Source organism: Leptinotarsa decemlineata, unplaced genomic scaffold, assembly GCF_025532065.1.
Source record: "Leptinotarsa decemlineata unplaced genomic scaffold, Ldec_3_MD MMD2_tig00026347_RagTag_RagTag, whole genome shotgun sequence".
NCBI lineage: Eukaryota > Metazoa > Arthropoda > Insecta > Coleoptera > Chrysomelidae > Leptinotarsa > Leptinotarsa decemlineata.
In genome coordinates, this window is record NW_027412698.1 from 2,653,042 (window position 1) to 2,678,877 (window position 25,836).

General features: G+C 37.9%; 2 protein-coding genes across 2 annotated transcripts; both read right to left on the minus strand.

The window, feature by feature from the left end:
- Positions 1-8,790: 8,790 nt before the first annotated feature.
- LOC111516744 (52 kDa repressor of the inhibitor of the protein kinase) lies at positions 8,791-10,674 on the minus strand. Its single transcript, XM_023172864.2, has one exon. It carries the CDS (start codon positions 10,672-10,674, stop codon positions 8,791-8,793), a length of 1,884 nt encoding a protein of 627 aa, XP_023028632.2.
- Positions 10,675-12,534: 1,860 nt separating this feature from the next.
- Positions 12,535-13,986, minus strand: LOC141486208 (uncharacterized). Its single transcript, XM_074183937.1, has 4 exons — positions 13,654-13,986; positions 13,239-13,445; positions 13,026-13,088; positions 12,535-12,852 (listed from the first exon to the last, which is right to left on the minus strand). Exons 1-4 carry the CDS (start codon positions 13,716-13,718, stop codon positions 12,765-12,767), a joined length of 423 nt encoding a protein of 140 aa, XP_074040038.1. The 5' UTR covers positions 13,719-13,986; the 3' UTR covers positions 12,535-12,764.
- Positions 13,987-25,836: the final 11,850 nt, after the last annotated feature.

Here is a 25,836-nt window from a genome sequence, read left to right on the forward strand (position 1 = left end):
GTCATTTTTTTGTGTTTGAATGTCATTTTCTTTTCCATCTTCGATATTTATTTTGTCTTTCTTAGAGTCTTCTCTTCCAAAATTGTTATTTTCATCCTCATACTCCAGCATAGCTTTATCATTTTGATTTTCGTTCATGTCATGAACACCATCAGTTGCAATTTCTGTAGACATTACGGATATTCCAGAAATATTTATTATCAGAAGATCATTTTATATAGCTTTCATAAAGGAACTAGTTATACAATTTTCAATATTCATACTATTCATGTCGATAATAATCATATCAGAAGTAGTCGTAATGTCAAGTTCATTTGAAATTTTTACTCCAGTGTTGGTAGTTAACTCAGTGTCATCAATATAATTATCCTCATTTGTTCTGATCACTGGTTCTGAAGTGACCTGTAGTCTTTGATCATTTTTATTAGTTTTTTTTGGAGTCACTGATGCTTCCAAAGCATTTATTTCATTTATAATAACATCAACGTCAATGCTATAAGATTCTAAATTATCTCTTATCCTATTGAAAACTTTTATTGCAAATCGTATATCCCGCTGTGATATATTCTCGCTGGATTTTCTTTTACGAATTTTTTCTGCAGTATCTGCCACACATTTACTGTAATCGACAGCTTCGAGATTCAAAGGAAAAAGGCCAGACTTTCTAAATCCATTTATTACAGATTCTTTGAATTGTTCAGCTTCGGAAAGAATTTCATTAAAAACAGTGCAAAAATTTACTTTTGTCGCGGAACAATTAAGATTTTCTGGTTTACTCTGCCACTTGCATACAGTTTTTTGTCACTCTGACTTCATTGGCCTGAACACGCTTACATCAGCTGGTTGCAGCATATGAGTAGTGTTTGGAGGTAGAGCATATAAAATAATTTGATTGTTATGGCACCACTCACTTGTCGCCATAGTAAGATGAGATTTGTGCCCATCTACAAAGAGAATGACAGGTTTTGGAATATTTTCTCTTGTTAACCAGGTATTGAAATCGTTACTCAGGAACTCAAAAAACACATCAGATGTCATCCACCCTTTTTCGGACTTTCCCAAAATCCAGCCATTTGGCATATTATCGACGACAGCTCGAGGAGGTCTTACATAAGGAAAGAGAACTAGGGGAGGAGTAAATTTTCCTTCTGCATTGAACATAATGAGAACTGTTATGTTCTCTTTTTCATTCCCCTGTTTAACAGTATGAAGACTTCTAAAACTTTACCACTAGACGGACATAGGTCGAAACCAGACTCATCTCCATTGAAAATCCTTCTAGGATCAGTTTTTTATCGACCTTTTTTTGGGTAATGGTTACCTTCCACAATCTGAAAAAATATAAAAATTATAATGGAGAACTTTATACAAGTGTAGAAGGGCAAACTTTTTAGTTTACCCCGATAAGTTACTGCGTAAAAATCAAAGTATTTTTCACAAAGAAAAATCTTCTGTTTATCAGTAACTTGTCGTATTTCACAATTTTGCCTATCCAAAAAAATATTAAGAAATTATACTTATCTTTTACGTTTCGGAGGCCAAAATCTGCCTCCGTCTTCAGAAATGAATAAAAATTCGAATAAATATGCAGTTATTCCTTTTTTGAGAGCTTATTTCTTTACTTCTTCGACAGATGTCAAAGAAGTTTTGAAATATGAAATTATGTCAATGTTGTTGATTGACAACTGAAATACAAGGTACTCTCCGATATCAGACGAAATCCATCTTCATTTCGTTCAGGTTTGGAGACCAGCTCCCCTACCCTTTTGGCTGATCATTGGCCTTGAGAGGGGCCAATGGGTACATGACTGATGGGTGACGGCATGAAGTCCTTAGACATCAGTGCCGCCCTTCACGGGATACCCCTACCTGGCTGGGGTGGGATGGATGAGAGAGTTATTCATCCTTTAACGGGGGACATGAGGGCCTCATTCGACAGAGTGTCGGGGCCTTCTATATCGGGAGGGGTCGTCTACAGCATAGTCTGTGGCTTCCCTAACTAACGGGTTTTCGTGAGTTTCCGTTTTTTCGAAAACTCTCGCATTCCTCGACTGAATGGACTGCCGAATGGAAGGCAGCTGCAAATCTCTGCGGATGGCTTCATTCCGCACGAACCAAGGAGCATTCACAATCATCCTAATTAACTTATTTTGTAACCTTTCCAAAATGGAAATGTTGGACGGAGCCGCTTGTCCCCAGACGCCTGAAGCGTACATGATGACAGACTTGAACATCGTGTTGTAGATCGTGATCTTGTTTTTCAAACTCATTTTAGATTTCCTGTTGATCAGAGGGTATAGTCTAGCTATTCGACCCTCGATCTTGGATTTAACGTACATGATGTGCGGGTTCCAAGTGAGCCTACGGTCTATTAAAAGGCCGAGGTACTTTACCCGCGCTTGCTAGTCAATCTCCCTTCCAGAGACTCTCACTTTTCTGGCCGGAGAAGATAGTAATCTCCCCATGGTTATCGCCTGAGTCTTTTCCGGGTTTACTCGGATCTTCCAGTCGAGGTACCAGCGCTCGAGGTCGTCCAATGCACGTTGCATGTAGACGACGCCGAGCTCCCGTCCCATGGAAGACGAGAGTAGAGCCGTGTCATCGGCGTACAGGGATATCTTCACTCTTTCGGACCTAGGTAGGTCGCTTGTATAGAGCGAATACAGCGTCGGAGAGAGCACGGCCCCCTGTGGCACTCCAGCGAGGATCTCTCTGTTGTCAGACAGAGAGTCCTCTACTCTGACCTGAAAGGTTCTGCCTCTCAGGAAAGACCCGATCCACCGGATCAGGCCCCGAGGTAGGTCGAGCGCGTTTAGCTTATGTATAAGACCTTCGTGCCATACACGGTCGAAGGCCTTTGAAATATCTAAAAGTACGATATGTACTTTTTTGTTGTTGTTCAGCTCGCTGATGGTGTTCTCGACCAACCTCAGAGCCTGTAGTTCAGTGGAGTGATCTCTCCTGAAGCCGAATTGTTCGTTAGGCAGAACATTTCGGTCCTCAACTTCTTCGTTGAGTCTTTGCAGAACGACTCTTTCAGCCAGCTTAGCCGCCGACGAGAGTAGACTGATCGGGCGGTAGTTCTGCGGGAACAGCTGGTTCTGACCCTGTTTCGGGAGCATGACGACGATCGCATGCTTCCACCTTCTAGGGAAGTGTCTGAGGGCCAACGAACTGTTGATAAGACTTAGCAAGAATTCAACGCTGTTTTCCGGGAGTCTCTTCAACAACTTGTTAGTTATTGAATCGGCCCCCGGAGCTTTCTTTGCTTTCGCAGCCTTGATGAGACCCTTCAGCTCCTCCATAGAAGCTGGACGGATGTCGTCGTCGTCGTCCTCCCTGAGAAGTCGGTGAACCCGGTCTTCCAGCAGCATATCGCGGTCGATGTCGTCATCGTCGTCAACGTTAAGTTGAAACTGACGCTCCATCGTGTCTGCAAAGGCTAACGCCTTGTCGGCGGGGGAGTAGCACACTCCGCGCTCTCCGTGAATGGGTGAGAGAGCAGTCTTCTTCCCCCTGAGCCTACGAGTGACTCGCCAAAGCTCGTCACTCCCAGGTTCGAAGGATTCCAAGAGCTCTTCCCACCTTTCGTTTCGATGTTCATTGATGGCCTGTTTGACACGATTGGCCATCCTATTCGCCGCTGTTTTGTCCCTTGGGAAAAGGGTTCGCTGGTAGAGCCTTCTCAGGCGGTTTCTCTCTCGTATCAAGGCTTTGATACGAGGGGGAAACTCGTTGTAGCTCTTCAGCGGACACTCCTCCCTGGAGGTGGCCGCTCGAAACGCATCATTCACGGAAAGCTCGAAACGCTCAACTGCCGCGTCGAGTTCGTCGGGAGAGTCGAGTACCTCAGGAGGGGCGCGCATCTCTTCGAGCTGGGCTGTGAAGACATCCCAGTCCGTCTTAGATCTCACGCGATACTCAGGGGGAGGAAGATCATCGCCCAGTACCAGGATTACTGGATTATGATCAGAATCCAGTTCCGACAGAACGTAAATTTCGCTAGTCAGAGTGACGTTTCTGAGAAGCGCGATGTCTAGTACGTCAGGCCTAGTCTGCCCGCGATAGTACGTAGGCTCATCTGGTCCCAGCACAAGGTATTCATGTCTGTCAACATGCGCATGGAGCGCTTGGCCGTTTCGATTTGTGGCTCTGCTCCAAGGTCTGTGCTTGGCATTGAAGTCGCCAGCAGCAATTGTCGGAATGTTGCTTCCCATCAGCAGTTCATCCAGAGATTCTGGGAGTAGACGAATGTTCGGAGGGTTGTAAACCGAGATTATTCTGTGACAACCCCTTCTCAGTTGAATTTCGACCCCCACGGCCTCAGTACCGTGCAACCGAGCACTGTCAATGCCGTATTGGACACACTGCAGGGATCGCTTGGCAAAAATGCCAACTCCCCCTCCAGCACGTCCAACACGTTCTCTGTGGTAGAATCTGTAATTTGGAATGACAATGGATTCGTTCCTTAGATGTGTCTCCTGGACTAGAGCCACATCTATGTGGTTCTCTATAAGGAAATTTTCGAAGTCCAGCTTCTTTGCTCGAATGCCATTAGCATTCCAAAAAACTATCTTCAGAGATCTAGGCAACGTTGGTTGTCTAGACATTGGCAGTTCCGGTCATCACGCTTGTATTCACCGCGAACATTGTCTGTAACACGGGGAATTTGACAAATAACTTTTTCATCTGGTCCAGTGCGGCACAGATGTCTGAAACCCCCTGAGGCTGAGGTGAGGGTTCAGGTCGAGGGGAGGTGGGCTTTGCAGAAGTACTTGCAGTACTTGCGCCCTTAGATGCAGCTTTTGCAAAGCTGACCCCCTCCTGGACGCGTCCAGACCCCACAGGTCTCCCTGAGGAGGCTGGTTTCCTTGTTGTGGTCTGCCCCTTCTTTTGTACCTTTGGGTACGCGGGGCAGCCACGGTAATTGGCTGTGTGAGCCCCCTTGCAATTATTGCACTTCGGGGGGTCAGCCTTGGTCTTTTTACATGCACTGGTTAAGTGCCTGCCAGCGCATTTAACGCAGATGGGCACTGCCAAGCAGTTGCGTTGGCAGTGTCCAAAGCGTTGACAACGGTGGCATTGACCCACCGAAGTTTTCGCGTGTTGGGGTTCGACCTGAACCCTCAAAAATATGCTTCTGGTCCCTGTCCAACAAGACGAGGACCAGAGGCATAGGTTTGCCAGCGCGCTTCATGCGCGTGACGCTGGTGAGGTCAAAGCCTTTTGATTCAAGCTCCTCACGCACATCGGATACTGCCAGGTGATCTGGCACTCCCCTGATGACGGCGCGTAGTTGCCGCTCTTCGGGGAGCGAGTAAGTATGGTGAGGGATTTTTTCCCTCACCAAAAGCCTTGCCAGCCGCCGATAGTCGTCAGGAGACTCCGGCTGAACTTTTATCCCGTCATGTAAATTGACGGCTTTCGAGAACTTGATGTTCTCTCTAGTCGTCAGTTTCAACAGCGGTACCCATTTGTCCTTCTGTCGGACAACAATAGGTGGAATTTTAGCCTTAGAAGCCGAAGACGGGATGTCTTGCTTCAGAGGGGTAGGGGGGGTGGTCTCCTCATCATGAAGTGATTTGACAGTGTTTTCTGACTTTTCGGATGCACTGTCGGTTGGGGCTTTAACGTTCGTGTCCATTTCTACGTCAGTATTTGGCTTACTAGAAGTGGCCACCTCACTAGCCTGATTTTCGGCTATTTGATGAGAGGAGGTCTCGGATTCTGAGTAATATTTCCGAGCCTCTTCTCTGACATTGTCCAAAGCCGCTTTCTTTTTAAGCTTTTTCAGCACCTTTTTCGCTGGCTTTGGTTGTTCTTTTACCACTGTCTTTGTCCATTCGTCAATACGACGTCTCGAGACGTCAGGCAGTGGTGGAAATCCATCGTTCAGTCTTCTCTTCTTGGAGGCGGAGGAAGCGAAGGAAAGTACGCTAACGTTGTCAATTTCGGCATCGCTGAATTCTCTTTCGGAGTAATATTCACGGTTAGGCGGAGCATTAGCCACTCCCAGTTCGCGGTCCGCCGACACGTGGCGGCCGTTCTCAGGGCTTGGTAATGCTTTGCCAAGCAAGTCCGACTGGGTCAGACCGAGAGCTGAGATCAGTTGGCTTATAAAGCCAATGATCTCGCCCTTCTCCTTCCCAGCCAGGCTGCAAAGCAGTTCCTCCATACTGCCGTGAAACGAGAATTTGATTTTTGGAGCCCAGAAACAAGTATGAGCACCACGAACGCAACGAAAATAATATATTCAAACGTACTCACCAGAAGTGTAGTCGTCTGCACACAAAACACAACGAACGCGCTATCGGAAGCAAGAAACACACACCACCGTACGGCTGCAATATTCACTAGTAAAACCGGTAAACACGCTTGATCGCTTAGACACGTCAGTACTCTACGAAGTTCAGCAATCCTCGTAGTGTAGTTCCGATATCAGTTTGTTACCATTTCGCCACTATCCAAAGTTTTCTTCAAGATGGGTAGCCAAGTACGATCTATTTCTAAGGAGCTATTCGAGATACAATTCTCTCCAGACATGGGAATATACGCTGATTCTTTTAGCTTACGTCTCTAAGAATGAGGCTCATTGGTAATTTTACTTGTCCTATTCCATTCCACCCGATGTTCACCGTCTGATTTTATATTGATCAAAAAAATGACTTTCGTTGAATACCTTCTAGGATCTTCTAGAAAATGAGCGAATTCATTATCTTTCAGAAACTGCTCAAGTTCCTCGAACCAATTTCTTACAGATTTTTCTGTAACTACTGCTCGAGCTTTATTGATTCCCTCTGCTTCCCTGAGAGATATCTCTGGATTCCTTTTCATGAAGTTCATATACCATGTTTGTTTTGGTGCTCCCTTTTTAAATAAATTCAGACCAGAATCTGCATTTATTTTACAAACGGTATCCAGTAGCATCTGTTTCTTTATGGGAAACCCACATTTAGCCAGATCAAGTACCCATTTTTTAATTCGTTCTTCCCCTTCAACAGTCAATAGTGGTGGTGGTCCTGGTCTTCTCAACTCATCTGGTACCCTCCCTGTCAGCCTGTCTTGAATTGTGGCCCCTGGAACATTAAATCTTCTACTAGCTTCTCTTATCATGCAAGGCATTTTTCAAATCTTTTTCAGAGTATTGGTACATTATTCTTCTCGTTTTTGGCTTAGGTCGAATTACCACAGAGTCTTTGGTTTTGATTCTATTTCTTTTAGATCTAGCCACTAAAAATAAAAAAACGAATAAAAATCTATTTGAAGTTCTTACAGAAAGTATCTCCCTAATAACAACTATACGAAGACCACGTTAAAAACCGAGAGGCCGAGAACAGAAATCACTATATATTTTAGTTCTCGGCCCATGTATTTTTCAAAGTGGCCGAGAAAAGCTGGTTCTCGGTCATTGGGTTCTTAAGATAATTTATAATCAAAGTAAATTGAATTATAGAAACTAATTGCCGGCCGCAATCCAATGTGCGGAAAGAGCTCATGCAAGTATACAAGTTATGATATGAAAAGAAAATTATTAGATTTATTTTGATAATACAACTGAAAGGCAAAGATTAAATGTTTTAACTGATCCTCGGTTCGCGGCCACTGAATATTTTAAATTTAAAATGGTTTTTTGGTCAGTTATATGAAAAAATAACTTCTTCAAACCCTTCAGAATAATCTCCAATATATTACATGCATTTTAAATGAAAAAATCATAAAATACTTACTATTTCGTCGATTGACACCACTAAGCACTTTCCCAATTCAGACACACGTGTTATCTCTTCCTCAGACTAACAAGAACTAAACATTTTTCGCGCGCTTTTCGCTAATGCTGTCATCTCAACCCTTACCGTATTGGATAAAAAAAAATGACGAGAACTAGTTTAACTGTGGTAATAAGTCAGGATGACTCATTTCTTTTAATATTTCGCTTTAAATGATAAAAAGGCCGAGAACTAGTGCTAGCCGGATAACCAGTACACTTACCCTACTCAAGATCCCCAGAAATCGATCCCGTGGCATTGTTTTCCCGAAGGCAGGTGTTTCTAATAATGCATTTACAGACCAGTACTCTTGCATTTGAAGCTTTCTTACACGCGTCATTAGAAAGTTCAGTGCAAAAAAACGATGTAATTCTTTTGCGTCAGTGTCCTTCCGTTGGTTCAATCTACAATGTGGCAGAAGACGATCTTTATGTTCCACGACGTATTTATAAAATTTATTTGTGTCGCTAACTATATGATTTGTTATCTCGTTCCCGAAAAAAACTTGAAAACAGTTTTCGTATTCGGAACAGTTTCACAAAAAGATCCGGAATATTATGTCCACTACTCGTGTCAAAAGAGAATCTTCGCGACACAATGTTTACCTGTTCCCAAATCAAGTGTTCGTTTATTTCACCTGGCTCTTCTTCTGCATGTTCTTCCACTTTAGCTTCATCTATGGGTGAAGTTGTCATCTGTTCCAGAACTTCGGCTTCAATCTCGTCAGCGGAATCATCCGATGCATCCAGGGCCGTACGCATATTTTTATTTCGGGGGGAGGGGTTAATATAATATGTATGACATATCCGAATGTAGGATACTATATCAAGTAAGGGAGATGATCGCCCCCGCAGTGGGCGAAAAAGAATTGAAGTGTTGATAGAAGTAACTTGATTTCTAAGATGATTTTCATTTGTTGATATGGTGTGGTATTGAATAAGTTCACACTCGGAAATAATAAGATTTTTTTAATTAAAATGTTGAATATAAAGGTTTCGAATATGTATTACACATGAAAAATTCTTCACAAAACAAAGTCCAATTTTCTTTTTTTATTTACAAAAATATTTATGACTTTGTCGGTGGGAATGACAATGTCTCTATGAATAGACATAAGAGCTAATCCAGTGAGTCGATCCGGGCCACAGGAGTTCCTTAGATAAGATTTAAGCCTCTTCAGTGTAGAAAATGATCTCTCTGGTGTACATATTGTCACCGGCAAAGTTGCATAAATCTTTAATAACATGAAAATATTTGGGTAGAGTTCAGCATTGCACTCTCCAAGAGCCTCAATCGCACATGATGGTCGATCTGATTCATCTCTTCGGCTCCAACAAATTTTCCAAAGTTCATACTCATTCTGCAATAAGCTCAGATCATCTATGTTTTTGTACATGGCCAAGTTTTCTAGATCCAGTGATTTGTCACAGCAAACAGACGGTAATAAGCAGTATAGGCCGGATAGAATATTTTTGTGGTCCACAAATCTACTTTTCAGTTGGCCAATGAAATCGTCCAAAACTGGAATAGCTACAGCTATACGAAAATATTGTTCTGGATCGTTTGTTTGGAAATTGCTGCGATATCTTTGAACGGATGTCAATCGTGGTATACGAATCTCTTCATGAACCTCGTCTAATATTGATTTTGCTGTTTTGAAAATTATTGAGAATTGGGCCTCAATGTTGGTTCGAAAATTTTCAAAGATTTGAACAACATTCTCGATATAATCTATACTTGACACTAAATCACAAAGAGGAGACTGTAGCATTTTGCAGAGTGTAATTGTGTAGGAGAACACGCTTTCCAGAAAACAGAAACTTATAACAAATTCACTTGCCATCATAGATTTTAAAAATGATGAAGCTTTGGAAGAAGTGTCCATATCTCCATCAATACTTAGATCTTCTAAAGTCTCCCCAATAGCCGAAAATATTTCTTTGAATCGAAAAAGGCCATGATGATTCTCCACCCATCTTGTTTCACACATAGCTGTCAATGTTTTCCACCTTGTTTCAGGAAAAAGCGTTTTTATGTATTCTTGTAATTTCGTCGTTCTTCTGGGTGATGCTTTCAAAAATGTTGCAATAGACTTTGCAGTTCCTATGCAGTTTCGGACGGCTGGGAGATTACATGAATGGCATAAAGCTAAGTTTAAAGAATGCGAACAACAATGAACATAGAGAGCTTCTGGGTATGTTTTTTTGATAACTGATTGAACTCCTTTGAATGATCCTTTCATCGCAGCGGCACCGTCATAGCCTTGTCCAATCATGTTATTGCAGTCAATGCCAAGATTCTGAAGGGTCGCAACAATCGTGTTGGCCAGATACTCGCCAGTTGTGGTTTCTACGTGTACAAAACATAAAAAATCTTCTTTGACTACGTAAATGTTGCCCATATTTTCAGTATATCGTACGCAGAGGGACATTTGTTCTTGTCTGGATGTGTCTGATGTTTCATCAGCTAATATCGAGAAAACATGGGCATCATTGATATTCTCCACGATTTGTTCTTGAACTATTTGTCCGCATATAATGATCAATTGGTTTTGTATATTTGGACTAATATATGAAGCATTCAGAGCAACATTTTCAACATGCCTGATTAATTTTTCATCTCCACTGAAGTTTCTGAAGTTTCCATCGTTGACCACCGGCTCGTCGCTCTTTACAAAAATCGGTCCTGAATCGTCAGTTCCTCTGAGTGCCAGCTCCTGTCGCTCGCAAAGCTTAATGGTTTCGACTATGGGAATCAACTTCTCTCTGTTTTCTTCTACTTGTTTCTTTCTTACAGCGTCAACAATGTTCCTGATGTCTAGATTTTGATCTCTTGATGTTTTCAGTAAGTTATTACCGATTACCAACGATTCTTGGTGATAGTTCTTTTTTTCATGTGCAGTGAACATTTCCAAAGCATCTTTTCAATTTTTGAATGGTTCTTTTACAAGCGACTTTACTTTCTGATTGAATCCTTTTCCACAAAAATCTTTCGAAAACAAAACGCAATATTTACAAAGTGCACCATCATTTTTGGTGTACACGAGTCAGGAAAAGCGGGTCAGTCACTGCCTTTGAAATCGCAGATTTCTTTTTCCAGATGCAGGAAATATAAAAGAATCTTCCGGGATCCATGGACTGCTGAGAAGTTTTACCTTCATCTCATCGTCAATCCTTATTTGATTAAGGTACTTTCCGAAATCTAAGAGGTCTGTAAACTTTGGCGGTTCTTTTATGATGTCCTGGTTAGGTTCAGTTTGTTTTGCTTCTGTAGCTGAGTAACGAGCTTGATTATCGCACGTGGTTTCTTCCTCTTGTGACGTGCTTGAAACCAGAGTTGTATCATCCTGGCTGCTGCTGCACGTTTTGAGAGTTTTAACAAAATAATTCTCCAATGAAGGTTGAGAGCCTGGACATTTCGGCATTGTGATTGTGGATTATCTGAAGCAAAGATATGCAAATCATCTATAGGAAAAAATTACCGAGTTATTAAATTAACTCATATAAACTTATTTAACCATCGATGAATTTGGAATTTTTTGCGTAGACAGAAAATGACTATTTTTGACGTAAAAATAAAAAACGGAAGCTCTCTAATTGAGCCAGATATATTTTTAAATATAATAATTTCACTCACCAAATAATAGAGTCACATCTAGCAGTAGTTGAAACACGCAAAGCCACGTGCGGCAGGGTAATACGTTCAATTTTTATGCCATTCGAGAATATTTGGGACGACTAACCATACAATACAATACAATGTTCTAAAAATAGTTGAGTTGTTCCTCTTGCAGTAAAACACTGGAACGCGACAGCGCAGGGGATAAAAGCACTTATAGCCGCGTACAGATCTGCACACCACACGCATGCGTTGAGAAGCGACAAGCATGCATGCTCAAATTATGAGCGCTCAGGCCATAATTTGCAAACTTAAATCGTTGGGAATGCTTGCGTGCTCAAAGCGCACCAAATATTCGCGAGAAAATGTCTGGAGTTGGTTACAATCAATACTATTTTTTTATTGATCAGTAGTTTATTAAAAAAATTAGGAACTGGGGGTACTGATTTATTAGTGAGATTATTGTTATTAGATTCCAAAAATGTGTGCCTTTTTCATCAGAAAGCTTTGAATATATTTAAAAATAAAATATGCCCTCAAATTATGAAAAAGGACGCAGTATTTGGGATATTTCGGGGGGGGGGGTTCTGACCCCTCTAACCCCACCCTCTGGGTACGGCCCTGACTCCGATCAAGCTCTGCATTTAAGTAACCTTTAAACGAAGTTTTCTCACTGTTTCATGGAGACGTTTTATTTTCAACTTTTGGTTATAAATAGCGCGTTTCATTACTCTAAAATTTTGCTTCGTACGTTAAGGTGAAGAACAATCTTCACTTTCTAAATCTCCAATGTAGCATCGCTGTCTAAAAGGCAAAATTAGTTAACTCATAAATATTTAATATTAAAATATCGTTTATTGAAATTTATATTTCTATCTACACCAGTAAAATTACCAAAGTTATATATACCGTTCTCTTTATTTAAGCTGATTTTTTTTATATTGTCCTTTATTTTTTTTATTATAATATTTGTATTTTCCTTGTGTGGAAATAAGATTAATAGATGTTTGTTTACCGTATTTTTGGTGTTGATAATAGGGGAAGTTTTCCTCTAAACCCTGATGATGGCCCTGCTTTATCTGAAACACGTTGACCATGATGCACAAGTGATATTATATTTTGTTCAGTTTCAGAAGCAGTCAGAGTTTTACTTGATTCAACTCGACATAAATCTGTTGTCCTAAAATAGAAAATTCGAGGTAGTAACTTAGTGTATTGTAATCGAAATATTATAATATGAAAGAACAAAACAAATATTATCTTAGTACCTATTAACAGTATATTTATTTAAACAATAATAATCCATGACTTCGTAATTTGATATATCACATTTAAAGTTACTTCAATCTCATTGTATGCAAATACATAGGTATACTTTGCTCACCTTGTACTCAGAGGGCTGAGATCTTGTAATATACTAGCAGTTGATAACTGACTGTTAGAGTCTGACCCGCTAGTTGTTGATTTCCTGAATACAAGAAATTGCACTGGTTAATATTTTTTTACAAAAAGTTATAAGTTTTACTATACTCTATATTTGGTAACTGGCTTCAAGTTACTCATTTTTCATATTTTAATTTATTGTTTAATTTTTTTATGCCGTCTACTTGAAGTCAATGAAGTTATTTATATTGATATTACCTTTCGAAGTTCTTTCCTGTATCAGTTGAACTCATAGATGTTGAACTTAAGTCTACTCGAGAACTGCAAAAGAACAAACATATTGGGAAAAAATACCAAACAGTTCTTGTTAAATTGTTCAATAAAGTAACTACACGTTTTCTAAAATTAAAAACTCAAAAAATCGTGAAATACCTACTTACAATATTCAATAATACTAATAATAGAATTTACCTTGAATTATTGGCTTCAAATAATTCTGGATGTACTGGTTTTGGATTTGTATCAGTTCTTAAATATTTCACCCCAGTTGGCTTATAATCAAAGCAGTCATCATCAAAATGATCAGAAAAAATTTGTGCTGTTTTAGGGAGTATTTTATCTTCAGAAAAATCCAGCAACGAATACCAATATTTCAAGCGATCCAAGTTAGCAGGAAATCTAAAATATTGGTTTCTAATGAAATATCAGACAAAAGCAATAAAATAATTACTTTTAATGAGGGAAAACATTCAAGTAAAATACACCATATTGCATTTTTTTTTGAGTAACATTATGGTTTTATAGTATTATTGATATTAATTATTCTAATTTTCAAATCCTTTTGGTACGTTTATGGTAGTAAACATAACCTAAAAATTAAACTTACCGATGAAAGGACAAATTTGGATTAAGATGGTCTATTTTCCTACAAACTTGGCACTGTCGAACCATATTTAACGAAGTCAATCACAATTAATGTCTCAAACGCACAAAAAACACACAATTAACTATTATTTAATTTTACTACGATCTTCAAGACACTCGAAAGGAATGGGTGGGAATCGGCGATTATTCTGCTCAACGTTGCCATATATTTTATTAAGTTATAGATTCATGATTATGTTTATGTTTTTTTATGGTTGGTTGATCAATATTTTTTTCATAAAACATGTATTAGTGTTTGTCTGATATATAATAATTACTTTCGTATGCATAACGAATTATCAATACTTGTGTACTTCGTACACTTTTTAGACTTTGATTTTTTAAATTCTGATATTAAAGATAAATTGCTTATTCGGTTATTATAACAAATTACATACATTAAGCTTCCTGATTAAAATATATGGAGACATTATTTCAGGAAATAAATGAATGAAATGCATTTCAATAAAAGCTGTCAAATGTCCGAATCTACCCCATTATAGGGGTACATTCGTACATAGGTAGGGGAACATTCGGACGGTAGGTAAGGGTTGAATAAAGTAGCAAAGTGATTATCAATACTTGTACTAATTGGCATCAGAAACAGCAGCGATGTAATAAACTGAATGATAAAACATTTTATCAACAAAACATAATCTTTTCTTTGAAAAATAAATCAATGAGTATAAAAAACACAACATGGCGTAGACTACACTAATTTTCAACCCGAATCAGTCAATAAGAGATCAATATTCTAGTTATTTGGTGCATCAGTCACAAACAGAAAATAAACCAGATCTTAATAACTAATTATTGCACATTATACTGTGTGAAATCAAAAGGAAATGTAAATAATTCAGAGGTCCTAGCCGTAGAAGCTCCTGGAGATTTCGGGTTAGGAAGAACCAATGCGACATCAGAAATGTCAACGCTATGCGTTTCCTCAATTATAGGAAACACAAAGGAGTAAGATTTTCCTGTTTTTTTTCTCAAATACGAGACCTCAAACTCTGTTTGAGAATAATGGCCTATAATTTTAGCTACGTAGTAGACAATCGATTTTTTTTTCAAATTTGATTAAAACAAAACTGTTGTCGTTATTCATTTCGGGCCTCACGGTAGCATCGACATATTCATATTCATCTTCATTGTCATCAGAATAATCTACTACTGATGTCGAACTTTCGTGAAAACTAACGTCAGAGTTTTCAGATTCCGAATCACTGCTTTCTTTTTTCTTTTTTGATTTTTTTGGCTTAGATCGCGCAACCATTTTCAAAGTACGTTTCAACTCTCTCGCTCTCACTTTTTTTTCTAGTTCTATTTTTTTAAATAGTTTCGCATTCTGCAAATCTTCCGACCTATTTTTTTCCGGCGTATTCGTGTAAATTCTAGACTTTCCCGGTTGCCTTCCTTTTTTAATTTTTTTATTTTCATCAGCTATAGGATAGGGCCGAATCATTGCTGGTGTAATAGAACTTGATTTTTCTTGCGGCTCAGAAGTCTGATAATGACCTTCAAGTACTCGAGGAGGAGTTTTTTGTGTAGCCTCAATTCCGGATGCAGAATCTAGATCAAGTGTTCCAACGTTTACGACTGGATGTGCTTGAGAAGAAGATGCAGCATCTGTGTGAACATTTCGGAGTAACTCTTCACTACAAGCTAAAAGTTCCAGATGTTCATTAGCATTATTATGGGGTTTTTGCATTGGTTGACTATTAGTTGTATTGTTTGTGTTGCTAGACGTATATACCTCAATTGGTGCAAAATCTTCATCACTGAAAGCCAATTGATTGAATGGCCATATGCCTGGTGAACTGAATGAACTTGTGATGTTCTTAGCAGTGAACGCTTCAAAGTATGCTATCTTAGCTAATTTTGGGATATTGTAAATACTGATCGTTTTTCCTGGATTTGTCACGTGCCAATCATTGAACGCTGTTTTCAATTTTGATTTAAATGGCCCAAACACACCAACATCTAGAGGTTGAAGCCTGTGAGATGTGTGTGGTGGGAACGACAAATAAATTATGTCATTATCTCGTGCGTAGTTAATTGCTGCCAAAATAATGTGACTTTCATGATTGTCACATAGTAATAAAATTGGATTTTCTTTAGAACTCAGTGTATGTTTTTTTATGTGTTCCAAAACGTCTAGAAATATTTCAGAGTTGATCCAGTCAGTTCTATTCGTAGCCCCAATACTACCTTCAGGAGCTCCTTCCATGAAGTGGTCTTTATAATGTACTCGGGGAAATACAAAAAGTGGAGGTATTGTATTTCCGCTTGCTGAGATAATACCCCCAAATGTGACTAATTCACCTCTTTCTGATGATACTATTTGCCCAACCTGTTTTTGAGTCTTTGCAGCCAACACTTTTGAAGTGTCTAAAACTGTCGATATACCAGACTCATCGAAATTCAATATACGATCTGCAGTAAACTTATATCTTTCATACACGGTTTTCAAATTATCGTAAAACTCATAAACAACTGTTTTGTTGAAAGCAAAAGATCTAGCAGCACTCGTGTTTTCTGGTTTTCTTAAACTCAAACTACTATTTCTCTTCCGAAATCCATGGATCCAATCTATACCAGCCAATTTAGTTTCATCCCATTTTGGCGGATACGTACATTTCAGAGCTTTAGCATAATCATATGCCAGCTTTCTGACTTGTAATATTGTGAGTTCGTAATGCATTTTTGAACTTTTTTCTATATATTCGTTTAATTGGGACTCTTGTTCTTTAGAAAATACTTGATAACTGGTGAATTTAGACTGATACGTGCGGCTCGAGCCAGCATCATTATGTTTACCTTTTATTTTTTTTACCCGACTCTCCAAAGTTGAGGCCCTAATGTTATATTTATCCGCTGCTTTTCTATAAGACAATTTTCTTTCCAAAACATCTTTTATTGCCAAGGACATATTTTCTTCATTTATTAATGTAGACCTAGTCTCTTTTTTCTTGTAATTCCGCACCATTATTGCGTATTTTCTGAAATAAAAAAAAAACTGTTTATACATATACGTGTGGGTACATTCGTACAGTTAGGGGCACATTCGTATGCGTATGAATGTGCCCCTCAAGTAGGCATACGAATCTCCCCCGAAGGTCAAAAATAAAAGATTTTTTCCCACAGATAAATCATGAACAAAATACATAAAAAAGATACATTATTATTATCGTGATGACAGTTACTTACCAATTATCAATAATCCAATAAAATTTGTTGATTCACATAACCGAGAAACACACCAGAACATCAACAAAATATTTACTTTAAATGTGCAAAAACGCATTACAACCTGTCGCATTGCTCGCAATGGCCGCACTGGCAGCTAACTTCGTTGACAACTGACGGCCGCTCGAGCCTACTCAAAGACGCAAAACGGTAATAGATACGTCTTTTCAAAGGGCGATTGTAATGACTGTATGAAGCTTCCCCGTGTACGAATGGTGCCAATCTTCCCCTATATTTTATTGAAAGATTTGGCAACGGTCTTTCGATTGATAGAACAACTAGCTTCTTGGCGGTTAGACTGTGAAGTATTCATAGCACGTATCTTTATGTTAATAGTCTTATCTGTCTTGTTTATATATCTATGGTTGCTCCGCATTCCTCTGAATACTGCCTCATCAATGATGTAGCAGATACATGCCTGTAGACAAGTTTTTCGTTTGAAACACTACGCTGAGGCAAGGCAAATATGTGAGGATTTTTATCATCAATTCCGGCCTCTTTTCGGTATTTCAATAATAATTTAACACATTCATGCATTGAATTATTTAAGAGTACCGGAACTCCTCTTGCCAATTTTCCCCTGATGACAAATCTTACATATTCCCTTACATATATCTTGTCGTTTTCAGACAATTTTTTATATGTATCCGTATTTTCCTCAATTCTTGCCAAGCTGTCTAAATCAGAAATGAGACTTCGTTCGAGCTTTCTAGGTCGCCTTCGATTGAAAATCAATATGTTAATCAAAGTAAAATTAGCCAAGTTCCTCCAAGTATTTACATTGAACTTTTTCATCAAAGCCTCATAGTAATGATTTCTCTTTGTCATTGCATAAGAGTTTAATTTCTTAATATCCTCCATTGAGGACAAAATAGATAATTATTTCCTCTTATGTTTCAACAAACTCTCAGATGCAGTTTTATTGACGTGTGCCGGAAGAGCTGTTTTCAACAGACGTAACAAATTTTTGGAATCCTTCTTTCCTTCCATGTCCCCATTTTTGATACATTCCGAAATATGTAATTGGATAATATATTTTAGAGATGTACCAACCTCGGTTGGTGAAGAGGGTTTATTATAATTCCCTGTGTTTTCATCATAATCTCCCAAGGTGTTAATGACTTCAATAATATAGTCAAACATCTGGGGCTTCAAAATGTTTTCGAACGCACAGAAGAATTTTTTTCTTTAATCATTAACAAAACCCTTGCCATTCTTATCATACGATTTCGTCTCATAGGATAATGATGCTGTGATCTGTACTTACAAGCCATTTCATTACCATAATGAATAATGAGGTTGTCAAATCGTATGATCTCTTTAATAGGACCATCTCTAAAACAGGGAATAAGAAAGATTTAACAACTTCGTTGTCCCTTTTATGAATATTTTCTGAAATAGCTCTAGATTTGAATTTGCTCGAGTTGGAAGGGTTTTTCGTACAATTTTTTTTGTAAATGTTTCCTTAATGAATTTTTTATGACGATTATTTGGCAGCCAGTACATGCTATGTACTGAGATATATCAGGTTTATCAAAATATTTAGAGACTCTAGAAGGGAAAATATCTTCACCTTCTTTGAAAGCTGAGAAATTACCGTATCTTCTGATTTGTGAAAGTTTTTCTTGTTTATTAGGGTTTTCATCAGTCATTGCAATGTACTCCTAAACCTCAGGTTCATTTCTGTGCATGGACAAGATGTGGCGTTTAACATTAGTCTTGGACTGCTTGCAGAATTTGCAAGTATTAGGTTTGTTGCAGATTCTGTAACATAATATCTCTACATTCAGGGTCTCAAATCCATATTACCGCTAATGCTATTTCTTTGTTGAATTTTACAAGGTATCTATTAAAGGCTTATAAGCATATATCGAATCAACCATAAAAAAGTATCGGGAACAAAATGATAAAAATATTGGAGAAAATTAACAAGATTTATATGTTGAATACTTCACTAATTCCTTAATAACTCGTCTAGAAAAGAAACCATATAAAATTTTATTTACAGATTATTTCCTCATAAAACAAAGTTCTGCTTTTATAAAATAATAAGGGTTTCTATTGAACACAAATCGTGATGCACTGTTGTGGTAAGGAATATTGCTTTAGTTCTATCTCAATACCAAACCGTTATTTTCAACACATCAACATGTGTTTCAATCACCAAGTGATCATCTTCAAGCGGAAGATCAAACAAACATTACATCGATAACACTATCTTAGTAATCATTTTAAAAATATGTTTATCATGTTACTTACTGTATACTTCCATGAGGACATTGTTAAATTGTGTGAAAAGTAATAGATTCGATTTTTGTTGTTACTCACCTTCGCTTATAAGCAGCTTTATTCACTAAAGTGGGATTATCATCAATCATTTCTGATACGGATTCTTCAGCAATTGTTGAAAGCATGAATATAGATGACTGACTCCTTGATGAAGAAGGCAGACCCATGGCTTTGGAGGGCAGACTGTTGGAGGACGTTGAAAGAAGAATGTTATTTGTTGCAGGCAGGCTGTCAATTGTGGGAGGTGATCTGTAATTTGTGGGAGGCGGGCAGTCAACTGTGGGAAGAGAACAGTCAATTGAGGGAGCCAGGCTCTCGATTGTGGGAGGCAGACTGTCAGATGCAGAAGACAAATAGTTACATACTGCAGACAAGAAATTGCGCACAGAGGGCAAATCATTGGATTTGGAAAGAATTGGTGAAACAGTACTTGAAATGAAACTGGAATGATGAATACGACTGATCCCCTCTACGCCTTCCACCTCAATAGGTACATTTTGAAAAATACGTCTGGGTTTCATTTTCTTCTGTACAGATCTGTCCTCTAACGAATCAGTAATCCGTTCTGCTTTTTTCTACCCTTTGGAGTTTTCAACTCTGCAAAATTATATAAGGAAAGAAAATCTTCTTCGAATCCATTTATGACGATTTTGTAACGTTTCCCCAATATGAAACACTCCACCTTAGTATCCTGTGATATTATTTCTGACCTGGGAATGACCGTCTGCATACCATTGTCAATAGTTACAAGTGCAAAAGCTGCCATGACGCGATCACTCTTGATGTATAAGTGAATACAACAATGACAACCTTTACCCAAAAAGATATTCATAATGGTTATCTAAAGAATATGGGCGGTACCATATTCAGACTTGACCTGTGCCTTGGAGATGTCTGATTCTAAGAAATTAATAAATTTTTTATGGTATATATGGTAACACTGTGGCAAGACCTGATCTCCTCCAAAAATGCCACATCGACAGCATCGAATAATTGAAACAAAAACATAATGTTACTCCTGCAAGCAATATAACTGGGAATGTAAAGATTTAAAATACTCCTTAGTCGAGTGCAGGTGAATGGAAGAGAAAGTATGACAGTTGAAATCATATGGTGCTCGAAATAAGATAAATAAATAGGGTATCCAAAGCAGTTTGATAGCTTCATAACAGGAATTTGAAAAAAACAACAATTTTCAGGTATATATACCATCAAGGTTATCTTCAATCATACTAGGGATTATTCATTTATAGTCAGTCTTTTTATACTCACGTTGAAAGAAGGGCTTGTCCAATATGCTACAAGTTCGGCATTTCTGCAAACATTGGTTTGAGCATGTTAAGGGTCTGGTACAGATAATTTGTTTTTTATCTCCATATAAACATTCTGTCTACCTCCTTCTGAATCTCCTCTACAAAGGGCCTTCTATTTAGTCTAACATCCTCCGTCTGCTCTTTTGTAAGATGCAGCCTTTTGCATTTGTTGCTGACACAACACAGTATGAAAAGTCGTGGGTTTTGTTACAGTTATTTCTTCCGCATTCTCGGAATAGTATGTAATCCTTGCAAGATATGGTGGATGGTCTTGAATGAATTTTTTAAATTAGACAATGTCTGAGAGTATCAAATATGTAAAAAAACAACAACCCCATATAAAACAACAACGCAATTGGATATCTCTCGGTCCTTAATTGGTTCCCTTTCCTTTTAGGATTGCATACTCTTCGCTTCCTGTCTTACAGAAGGGACAAACAAAGCCAGACAATTGAGGATTATTACTGTCGACATATAATTTTAACATGCAGTTTGGCAGACAATGTGGTAACACCTTATGAACATGGCGATGTTCTCCATCTGCATGCAACATATACTGCAAGATGAGTCTGTTTCACCTTCATCAATGTGCAATTTTTGGCAACTGCCACTACAACTGCCATATTTGTAGCGTTTACATATGCCATTGATCTGTCGTGAACGTACAGCTTCTGGTATAATTATTTTATGGATTTGTTTGTTTCCACGCAGATACAATAACTTTTATGTTTTTGTAACGTGCATGTAGTTGCATTGCCTTCCCTTCTGACAACTTAAAGTATTCATATACTCCTTGCAGTATTCATAGGAATGAATTATAGGACAGTTATCCACAAAACACCTTTCCAATCGATAGTCTAGACACCTTAAAGAAAATTAAATCAAAATGTTGCAAAATTTTGCATAATGCTGTACAATACCAATCTTCAGCATCGAGGTCTCCTTCTTTCCAAATCTCGCCTTTATTATCATCTGACCTTGCCATACTTTCAATGTTGTGTTCTAAAAAAAAGATCGAATCTTCACCAAAAAACACAAGATTTTTGGCTGTCAGAGCTGGCTGCCAAAATTTTCGAACATTCCTGACCAGTGGCGCCAAAAACAATGGGTTACTCTGCATATTATTGTTAATTCAAAAGTTAGTATATTCAGGTCAAGTCTGAATATGGTACCGCCCATATTCTTCAGGTACCCATTATGAATTTTGAGGTGGAAGGTTCGGGAGAAAGTCGATGGTTTATTCTGCATATTATTGTAAATTTAAAAGTTAGTGTATACAGGGTGAGTCTGAATATGGTACCTCCCATATTCTTCAGGTACCCATTATGAATTTTGAGGTGAAAGGTTCGGAAGAAAGTCGATGGTTTACTCTGCATATTATTGTAAATTCAAAAGTTAGTGTATACAGGGTGAGTCTGAATATGGTACCTCCCATATTCTTCAGGTACCCATTATGAATTTTGAGGTGAAAGGTTCGGAAGAAAGTCGATGGTTTACTCTGCATATTATTGTAAATTCAAAAGTTAGTGTATACTGGGTAAGTCTGAATATGGTACCGCCCATATTCATCGGGTACCCATTATGAGTTTCGACATGAACGGTTTATAAGAAAGTCGATGGTTTACTCTGCATATTATTGTAAATTCAAAAGTTAGTGTATTCAGGTCAAGTCTGAATATGGTACCGCCCATATTCTTCAGGTACACATTATGAATTTTGAGGTGAAAGGTTCGGAAGAAAGTTGATGGTTTACTCTGCATATTATTGTAAATTTAAAAGTTAGTGCATACAGGGTAAGTCTGAATATTGTACCTCCCATATTCTTCGAGTACCCATTACGAATTTCGAGGTGAACGGTTTGGAAGAAAGTCGATGGTTTATCCTGCATATTATTGTGAATTCAAAAGTTAGTGTGTACAGGGTGAGTCTGAATATGGTACCGCCCATAATCTCCAGGTACCCATTATGAATTTTGAGGTGAAAGGTTCGGAAGAAAGTTGATGGTTTACTCTGCATATTATTGTAAATTTAAAAGTTAGTGCATACAGGGTAAGTCTGAATATTGTACCTCCCATATTCTTCGAGTACCCATTACGAATTTCGAGGTGAACGGTTTGGAAGAAAGTCGATGGTTTATCCTGCATATTATTGTGAATTCAAAAGTTAGTGTGTACAGGGTGAGTCTGAATATGGTACCGCCCATAATCTCCAGGTACCCATTATGAATTTTGAGGTGAAAGGTTTGGAAGAAAGTCGATGGTTAACTCTGCACATTATTGTAAATTTAAAAGTTAGTGTATACAGGATAAGTCTGAATATGGTACCGTCCATATTATTTAGATAACCATTATGAATTACGAGATGGAAGGTTCGGAAGGAAGTCGATGGTTTGCTCTGCATATATTTGTGAATTCAAATATTCTTTAATTTGGCCATTGGTAGGGATTGAAGTGAAATTATCCACGGTTTTTTCGCCATGAAACAGATGTTGATCAATTAAATTAATTGCTTTGATAGTAACTCAATTATCTCATGGTAAAAGTCCAGTATGTCTGTAAGCGAAATGAAGTAGATGAGGGAAGAATAAAACTCAAAGTCTTATCCACAATTCTTTGTAGCCTTCAGAAATTAGAAGAGTAAAACTATCAAATAATACATGTTTCGAACCTATATAGGTTCATCTTCAGCTAAATATTTAAAATTCTACAATCAAAGTAGGAAAATTAAATAGTTAACGCCTAGATTATGAAATACCTACATGGAGAAAAACATTTTTGCAAATGGCCAAAGTCACATGTTAGCTTGAAAATTGTCAAATTGTCAATTGTTATTTTAGACGAATTATATACTTAAAAATATTTTCCATTTTTCGCATCACTTGCTATTTTTTTATATTTTTGAACTATAATTCATTTCAATACTTTTCCCTGTTTGGTGTAATTTTTAAAGATAAAAATCAATAGATTTAAAGTTGCTGGGATAGAAAAAAAATTTACTGTCTATTGAACGTTGTGAAAAATAGTTAATTTTTTCTTTTTTTTCAGGGTTGGTTGATGAAGTATAATCTTTTGGGTTGTTTTTGGCTTCGTCGTTTATTTTTTGCGACTTTGTTGTTTTTTTACGTCGTTGTTTTTTTCCATCGTATAATTTTGCTGTGGGAAAAAAATTTGAACATTGGCAACCCAAATGAAGCAGAGTTGAAAACTCCAAAGGGTAGAAAAAAAAACAGAACGGATTACTGATTCGTTAGAGGACAGATCTGTACAGAAGGAAATGAAACCGAGACGTATTTTCCAAAATGTACCTATTGAGGTGGAAGGCGTAGAGGGGATCAGTCGTATTCATCATTCCGGTTTAATTTCAAGTACTGTTTCACCAATTCTTTCCAAGTCCAATGATTTGCCCTCCGTGTGCAATTGCTTGTCTGCAGTTATGTAACTGTTTGTCTTCTGCATCTGACAGTCTGCCTCTTATGCCTGAAAGTCTGCCTCCTATCAAGAGCCTTCCTCCCTCAAATGACTGTTGTCTTCCCACAGTTGACTGTTTTCTTCCCACAGTTGACTGTTCTCTTCCCACAGTTGACTGCTTGCCTCCCACAAATGACAGATCACCTCCCACAATTGACAGCCTGCCTGCTACAAATAACATTCTTCTTTCAACGTCCTCCAAAGCCATGGGTCTGCCTTCTTCATCAAGGAGTCAGTCATCTATATCCATGCTTTGAACAATTGTTGAAGAATCCGTATCAGAAATTATTGATGATAATCCCACTTTAGTGAATGAATCTGCTTATAAGCGAAGCTATTACTTTTAACACAATTTAACAATGTCCTCATGGAAGTATACAGTAACATGATGAACATATTTTTAAAATGATTACTAAGATAGTGTTACCGATGTAATGTTTGTTTAATCTTCCGCTTGAAGATGATCACTTGGTGATTGAAACACATGTTGATGAGTTAAAAATAACGGTTTGGTATTGAGATAGAACTAAAGCAATATTCCTCACCACAACAGTGCATCACGAGTTCATTTGTGTTCAATGAAAACCCTTATTATTTTATAAAAGCAGAACTTTGTTTTATGACGAAATCTGTTGGTTGTCAAAAATTTTATTTGGTTTGTTTTCTAGACGAGTTATTAAGGAATTAGGGAAGTATTCAACAAATAAATCTTGTTCATTTTCTCTGGTATTTTTATCATTTTGTTCCCGATACTTTTTTATGTTTAATTCGATATATGCTTAGAAGCCTTTAATAGATACTTTGTAAAATTCAACAAAGAAATAGCAATAGTTGTAGCAATAGTGGTAATGTGAAATTGAGACCCTGAATGTAGAGATATTTTGTTACAGAATCTGGGAAAAACCTAGAGGAAAGTTGCCTAAATCGTACCTCTTTTACATTTTTTTCTACACCTTATAGGGAGAACCTGTGCAAAAGTACCGTAACCCTAAGAAGTATTGGTTATTTAGACAAGTAAATCTAAATTTTAGTATCTGATATAGTGATATGGTGAATCACTTTTTGTAAAGCGATGCAATCGGTACTATTTAGGAAACCAGTTGCCCAAATCGTACCTCCAACTTTCTAAATCGTACCACCTTGGATAAAGTTAAAAATGAAGTGAATGAAACAATGAAATGGCAAGAATGGTTGAAGAAACTTTTATTCAATGCAGTTTTTTTATACTTTTTAGATACAAAGTGTTTCTCTTAGTCTGTGTTTTATTAAGAGCTAGATACAATTTGAGCAAACAAATTTCTTGATTTTTGCCTTTGAGCCGACACAACTTTCGTGAACCCATTTATCACAAAGCCTGCACTGCACCATGTCCTCGATTGAATTTTCCTCACAAACCCAGCAAAACCAATCTTCAGGTTCGATTTCAATGATGATGTCACTCTGGGCAGAAGTTCCAGCTTGGTTTAAGATTACTAGATTTGGATCTGTTTTTGAAACGACAGCCTTCTTTTGTTTTTTTCTTATCGGTGTCTCGGTCACTTTCATCTCTTGAGATAAAGGCCGTATTTTCATCTGGAGCTCTTTGACCTTCTCTTTAGCAAATTTCAGCTCGTGACATACTTCAATTTCATTTTTGTAGGGGCTACTGGTTAATATAACTGCTTTTTGCACTTTTGAATTAGATCTGAGTTTAGATCCATTTCTCTTTTTGGGTGGTTTTGGAAGTGGAGACATTTCTTCGATCGAAACACTCAGTTTTGAAATTAAACTTGTTGGCCTGTTAGGTGAGGTTACTTCAATATCAAGAGTCTTTTCACCCAAGCAAGTTTT